We start from the raw sequence: 7,850 nt of genomic DNA on the forward strand, positions 1-7,850 counted from the left end.
ATAACAGATACACCTGACAGAACAGGTGGAAACCCTTTGCTTACGTCATGTGCAGCGTAAAGATGAACAGTGAGACGGAGAGGAACTAGGAATCATAAAGTCTGCCTTCAAAATAAGATGTTGGCCGCCATATCTCTGACCACAGTGCTTTCGATATGGTTTAACAGTACATTTTTCTAATATTGCAGCACCCAAGTCCAATTTTAAAGTCATTTGGTGGGAGTGTGTACTTTAGCTCTTTAGATCTTTGAACTTTGCATAGACATACACACTATGAATGTATACGGCGACAGGAAGTCACATTGGTTTTATTTTGACTAACTTTACGCGTGTCCCTTGTTTAAAGAAGCGTTCGGTGGACGCACGTTCTACTCATCGTTAGGTCTCACATATACCGGTGTACAGGACTGGCATTTTGGATTTGAAGTGGTTTTCAAGCAGACATGTCTGGTTCAACTTCCCCGCCTCCCTCCGCAGAGGCTGTGGGAACCGAGGGATGTTTTCCACCCGGATACCAGCCTTTCAAACCCGAGGAGCACGGCCTGGAGCGCGGGTTCCGTCTCACAGCCTTTTCGGACCTGAAGGGATGAGGCTGCAAGGTCCCGCAGGAGGCTCTGCTCAAACTCCTGGCGGGACTGGAGGCGGACCGGGCCGACGGGACGGGGAAGGCCGCAGACCAAGCGTCAGAGTTCGGCCAACAGTTGCCTGGCCCCCGACTCGGTCAGAAACACATACGGAATTAGCATAGCTAGCCTTCATTTCCCATACATCTTGTCAGACACCCTGGTGGTTAATGTCAGTTTGCTAGCGTAACTGTTGCTAACCATGCTAGCTTGTGTTAACTCATATGGCAGCTCATTTGACAGATGGACAACAATGGACGAATGAAAATACTTTTTTCATTATCCTCAGATATCGAATTTGCTCATACATAACCTAATTACATTTATTACTAAGCTACATTGTGAACGCATTATAAATATTAGCTAGCTGAGAGTGCTGAGGGTAAGTTCCGTGAGTTTTCAAATCAAATTCAAATTATCCGCGTGACTCAGCAGAAACGTCTTTGATGCTTTCCGTGCAAAGTTCATGCTCTTGGTCAAATATTTCCTCTAGTAAAAGAGTTTCGCAATCTTGACTTAGACTGTCATAACGTTACTTAGTTTCCTGCTTTTTAGAAGCATAACAACCGACAGTATGTGGAAAATACAGCCTGTAATTACAGTGAGTGACCACAAACATAACTACTGGACATGTATTGTGAAGTCATCCCATAGAACAGTCCTGTCGTAAATACTACCTGTAATACACAACATCGTCATAAGAACACACACACACACACACACACACACACACACACACACACACACACACACACACCACTAAAGTAGTATTCACACCCTTAACAAAAAGTGAACAGTTTGGATAACTCATGTTTGTTGTAGGGCCGTTGTATTGCATTGAAAACCACTTGTGTGTTTCCAGGTGTAGGGATGGACTGCTGTGTGATTCCCCTTAGGCATGGAGGACTCTCATTGGTCCAGACCACAGACTTCTTCTACCCTCTGGTGGAAGACCCCTACATGATGGTGAGTTTTGGCAGGTGTTTTCCTCTGTGAAGCACTCACATATGTGGGCACCCTGCCATTGGTGATTTGCAGACTGTCTTGGAAGTAAGGCTGTCCTAGCACTTAATTTGTATTCATGAATTGCTTCTCAGGCCTGATCAAACAGTCTTGCCCTGTGGCCCGGAGGCCAGAGGTTCCCCATCCCTGGTTTATAATGTGTGAAATTTGGCATGCACACAATTTTCAAAATGTGTACATACTATTTTGTAGTGCTGCAAGTAATGATTGTTTTAGATTGTATATTACCCTCCAATTCTTTTCTTGATTCATCAATTAAATCAAATAGTTAGTAAGACATTTTCTGTCGATTGACTAATAACTAATAATAATTGGTGCAGCTCTGCTGTTTTGTGCTGTGGTGTTTTTATTCCCTTTTCCCTTTCATCCTGACAGAAATGTACTCTTTGACAATCAGTGTTATTCAGGAAGTGACAGAAAAAATTGGTTCCAACCTGAAACTTTAAAAATTCAAATTTTAAGACATGATAATAAATCTTGAAGGTATTTGTCTCTTCTGACTAGGGGTGTAACAATCCATGGATCTGGATCAATGTATGATTTCAGTGATCTATGATCCAGTATCCATGACGCAAAGGGAAAGCAAATGATCTTTAAGATACATATTTATTTTTCTAATTTCCATGACACGTCTGTCACTGTTTTTGTCTCAGTGCTCCTCTGTCTTTAACATTCAAACAGTATATGTTTGTGATTTCGAGTTGAGTTTCTTGACAGAAACAACTTTGTTGCTGCAGGTAGTTTGTTGTCTTTCCTGCTCCTGAAATAAATAGTTTTATACACACTTATAGCTGTATTGTATTTTTACTCCTAGTTTGTTGTTTGTAACACAAGTAAAAGGTATAAATTTCAGCGTCTGGTGGGGCTGTGCTGCTGCTGCTGGAACCAAACAGAAGTTAATCTGGCACAGTTGAACTCTCACAGCAGGGATTAAGTATTAGTAAAAAAAAAAAAAAAAAAAGCATAACAACTTTATTGTTAGCCTTGTGTGCAGGGAGGTAGCAGTCAACCAGGCAGCAAGAGAGTGAGGGGAGAGTCTGTGTTTCACACTGACAGCCCTGTTGGATGACTGTGAACTGACTGTATGACTGTCTGTCCTCTCCCTGACTATTGATATTCAAAAGCTGTTACTGACTGCTCACATTTGTGACTGTCAAGGCAGCTGTTACACTCAGTGACCCCAGTCATCATGTAACTGATGATGCTAAATGGACATTTGATACCATCACATATTGATCACAGGACTCTGAATTGAATTGAAATCCTATGTGGTAGATACCAGCAAAAGACGTACAGTATCATCCAAAGAACTGATTCTATATCTTATAGTGATGAAACTTGTGATTTACAGCCCTAGTTATGACTGGATTTTGCTCTCTCTGTTTCTCACCTTGTCTGTCTCTCAGGGCAGGATAGCGTGTGCTAACGTCCTCAGTGATCTCTACGCCATGGGCATCACAGAGTGTGACAACATGCTGATGTTACTGAGTGTCAGCCAGAAGATGAATGAGAAGGTAGCATTATGTGTGTTCATCTGTAGACGTTGAAGTGTTTACTTTTATTTATTGACACCACTTTTGTGTGTCCTCTCATAACCTGTGGATGTTACAATGAGTCCAGTATTTTTTTTTTTAACAGACCTTTGACTTGTGGATTTTACACATGCATATGTCAGTTTCTTTAGGGTGACCTGAGGTCTGCCTCCATGATTCAGTGTCGTATTGTTTCATATGTATGCCACAGGACCGTGAGCGGGTGATGCCGCTGATGATTCGGGGGTTTCGCGACGCAGCAGAGGAGGGAGGGACTTCTGTGACAGGAGGCCAGACTGTCATCAACCCCTGGATCATTGTAGGAGGAGTAGCATCAGTCGTTTGCCAGCCGAATGAGTTCATCATGTGAGTCAGTGCTAGAGCCAGTATGTTGTTTTGTGAAGAGGTATTGAAAATCATCTTTTTTTGTCTCCTGTAGTTCTATTGGCCTTCACTATATTGTGACATTTTATAGGGATACAGTTAGTTGAGAAATAATTGGGAGATGAATTGTTAATGAAAATAATGTTTAGTTGCAGCCATAAAATAAACCAAACACCAACATAAACCCAGGAGGCCAGGACACATCATTACTAGCTGTTCTACAGGTGTCTTTTTCTGTTGGCACATCTGAGCCATTTCCTTTTAATACGGCATTGCATAAGTTATTTGAATTGTTTGAAGGAAATTAAAATTTGCAAATCATTACTGTCCTGTGAAAACCATATATCTGCAAAATGTTGACTCTTTCCAAGAAAAACAGCACTGATCTCTTTTTAATGATGCATTTTTATGACAGTCGTTTTTTAAACCTGTGGTTTATTTTCATTTCAGCATCTTGTTGAGTGTTATTTCAGTTTTAGTTTTATTTTTGCCATGCCAAATCACAACAGATGTTGTCTCAGGACACTTTCATATAGAGCAGGTCTAGACTATACTTTTAAATGTACAGAGACTCAGCAATTCCCCCATGAGCAAGCACTTGGCATTGGTGGCAAGAAAACTTTAACAGGCAGAAACCTTGAACAGTACAATTTCAATCCTCAAATCGCATTTTCCCAGCCATTAATACAGAGAAAAAAACCAAATACACAAGTAAAAAGAAGCCTCAAAAATTCTAAAAAAAAAAAAGAGTAAATAGTGATTTTTCAGTGCATTTGTAATTTGCTCTGTTTAATAGATTAAGTAACATTTATACTTATGCTATGCTTTGGTTATATGAAAATTTGGTGATATGTGATTGTCACTGGATAGCAAAAATGTATTTTGGGTTTTTTGTCCAGGCCGGATGGTGCTGTACCAGGCGACGTCTTGGTTCTGACTAAACCTCTGGGGACACAGGTGGCTGTGAATGCTCACCAATGGCTCGACCAGGTCAGCCACTTGACATTATTTGGAATCATGACATGTTTCTGCGCTCACACTCGTCACCCTCCCTCATTCTGTTGACTTCCTACTTTGTTTTGATCCCCATCAGCCTGAAAGGTGGAACAAGATCAAGTTAGTCGTCACCAAAGAGGAAGTTAAAGAGGCCTATCAGGAAGCCATGTTCTCCATGGCAACGCTGAACCGCACAGGTACACACTTTGGTCATTATGTCTTGAAGTTCTGCAGTCGTCACTGATCAAGCAAACGTATTGACTGTTTCATTTGCAGCTGAGAGATTGTGTAATAACTGGGTCTATGCAGTTTCACTGCATTGATCTGAACTTACTCTCAGTCTTATGAAATTTAGTTGTGAGAAAAAAATCAATGACAAATTGAGCCTGAACATGCATTGGCCCCATTGTGTCTACATTTTTAGTTCCTTTTGGTTCAGTTGAAGCTGAAGTCTTTGTGTGACTTTCTGTATTTGTGATTAAAGTTTATAGTGAGCTGTTCAGACTCATTCATATTCATGTGTTTGTCTCCAGCGGCAGGCCTGATGCACAAGTTCCAGGCCCACGCTGCGACAGACGTGACAGGTTTCGGGTTGTTAGGTCACGCCAACAACCTGGCAGCACAGCAACGAAATGAGGTGGCTTTCGTCATCCACAACCTACCAATCATAGCCAAGATGGCTGCCATCAGTAAAGCCTGTGGAAATCTGTTCAACCTGGTTCAGGGCACTTCAGCAGAGACTTCTGGTATGAAAATTGAGATTAGCATGCAGTAAATGTTGGCACAGGTATTTGATTGTTTGAATTTATGCATTATTACGATAATCGCATTGTTGGCCTAAAATCCCTCTTCCTCTTCTTCCCCTCAGGTGGACTGCTGGTGTGTCTGCCCAGAGAACAGGCAGCCAAGTTTTGCTCAGAGATGAAGAGCCAGAGCTCTGGAGTCGGAGGTCAGGCAGCAGTGGGCGGAGCATGGATAATTGGAATTGTAGAGAAAGGTGACCGTCGCGCTCGCATCATTGACAAACCCCGCATTATCGAGGTTCCACCACGAGGAAGCCAGGCAGCAAATCAGGACAACAGCTCCACCAGCCCTGTTCCCAGTTTGTCATAGACACTGCCGCCCCTCTGACACCAGTCCGGTGTGTGTGTGTTTGTGTGGTTTGATGTTGCTGTCTATCTCACCCTCCTTTTCAGTCAAAATGCTGAAATGAGAGCGCACAGATGAAAATCACCATCATCTTTTCCTGTGGGTGAGGGAATGGAAAGCATCCATGATGATTTATCCATCTTTGGAAAGAAGATGGAAGCTGCTGAAATGAGGCCTATTTTTCACTATTTTGGAATTTAATTTAAATTCAGGGCAGTATGCCCTTTCTTAATCCATACAGACCAGTGACTTTATGTAATTTATCTGCCGTTTAGCTATCTAAATTTGTTTCCGTTCCAAGAGAAAACATTCCAAATCATTCTTCTCAAAAAAGAGAGTGTAAATGTGTGTTGGAGTATTTTATCATTGGATTGGGTGTTTTGCTGTGGGGAGGTGGAGCAGAGGCTTTTGTTGACCTTTTGTTTCGGAAGTGGGTGATGTTTATGTCTCATGTTGGTGAATGTATTATGTGAAAAAGAAATGTTCCTGGCACCTGGCTCGGCCCACACAGCCCAGAGGAAGGCTTGAGCAGCTTCCTTTGGACAGGCTGGGTGGAGCTCAGGTGTCCTTCTGTGTCAGCTGATTGGCTATCCAGCACCAAGTCCCTCCTTCCTTTTTATGAAGCTCTGCCTTTTAAACCCAACGGGGCCAGGTGGAGTGGATGTTTGCCTTTGGATTGGGGTTGGACTTAGACTGCTGATGGTCTAAAGCTGTCTGCGTTTGTAGATTTCCTGCTTTTCACAATCAATAAAACCATCATCAACTCACACTGAAATACTGTTTGGGTGTTATGTTAGTACAGTGAGAACAAACTTAAATTGTATGCTGGAGTGTCACCAAACCGTTTGATTACAAAAGTACCTAAAATTTTATCTGAAGACTTCCATTGTGACCCAGGCAAACTGTTTTCACAGCAGACATTTGAGTAGTTAGGAAAAGCATGTGTGTAATAACACTGATGCTTAGTCAGGCGTGCCAGTGAGGAAGCAGGCGTGACATCATGGAACACCTTAACTGAATGGAGCAGTCATTAATGTTTGATTTAATTTTTTGTTGTTGTTGTTATTTATTTCACACAACACACATCATTGAACATTTCAGTAAATGTTCACTCTTTGCCCTCATGTCAGTGATTACATCTGTGCCTTTTGCTGCTATGGCATGCTCTTATGTTTGCCATGAAAAGGATCTGTAGTACAATGGTTTCTATCTTCCAAAATGAAGTTGAAATAATGGAGTAAAATACAGTAAGCATTTGAAAATCTCATCAGTTTGGTTAACACTACACCCCAACATTGTTAGCAGCAGTGAGTCCGCCTGTCAGTGTAGTGATAAGATTGAGCACCTTGGACAGCTCCCCAACTTCAGCACAAGGTTGTGGGTTCTTGTGTTCACTAACTGTGAAGCTGAGAGAAGAAGTTTTCAGGACCTTTCAGTCGAGGGATAAGCAACACTGATGGCTGCAACAGAAAATCTGCATTACAGAGTGGGGATGGAGTTTAAAATGTGGGCGTTTAGGTGGTAGGGGCGGTCTAGTTAAAGATACTATTAAATTGCATTATGGGAATTGTAGGATCCAGGGTTTTTGAAATGTGACCTAACATAGGGATTAAACTCCAGGACATTTCAGCTTCACTGGCACAGATTTCACAGATTTGTCATTTAAATCTGTCATACCAGTCTCCCAACTCATCTACTGTAAATGACCTAAGCTGAACAGGAGGCAGGCAGATGCTTATTACTGTACACTAACACATTGATGGTCCTCAACTTTTAAGATCTTTATTATGTAGGCTGACATACATAATGCATTTTTAAACAAAATGAATGAAATGACCACAGGCTAATTTGACATTGTGCAAACCTGGGGGTTAGGTAGTATCCAGCAAATGACTGTTGGATGGTTTCTGGCTCTTTAGGCAACATGATGTACACTTTAAGGTGGCACGTGGCACATTGTGCAGAGCACAAAAGGAACAGGGATCAATGAGGGCCACCAGTTTATTTTTGCTCAAGAACCCTGTCGTGGGATAATCCCACACTGCTGCTGGGTAGTTTAATCTTTATAATTGCATCATATTTTATTAAGTGGTCATATGTTTTATGATCATGTCCTATTTTATTCTGCAAAATAACAAATAAC

At 41.7% G+C, this 7,850-nt stretch overlaps 1 protein-coding gene across 1 annotated transcript; it reads left to right on the plus strand.

Annotated features, from left to right (window-relative positions):
• Nucleotides 1-325: 325 nt before the first annotated feature.
• On the plus strand, nt 326-6,476 carry sephs3 (selenophosphate synthetase 3). The gene is made up of 8 exons (XM_070969212.1): nt 326-720; nt 1,486-1,589; nt 3,053-3,160; nt 3,390-3,544; nt 4,462-4,552; nt 4,656-4,755; nt 5,092-5,304; nt 5,427-6,476. The coding sequence occupies exons 1-8, from the start codon at nt 444-446 to the stop codon at nt 5,669-5,671; spliced, it is 1,293 nt and encodes a 430-aa protein (XP_070825313.1). The 5' UTR covers nt 326-443; the 3' UTR covers nt 5,672-6,476.
• The last annotated feature ends 1,374 nt before the right edge of the window (nt 6,477-7,850 follow it).

Source organism: Chaetodon trifascialis, chromosome 8, assembly GCF_039877785.1.
Source record: "Chaetodon trifascialis isolate fChaTrf1 chromosome 8, fChaTrf1.hap1, whole genome shotgun sequence".
Classification (NCBI taxonomy): Eukaryota; Metazoa; Chordata; class Actinopteri; order Chaetodontiformes; family Chaetodontidae; genus Chaetodon; species Chaetodon trifascialis.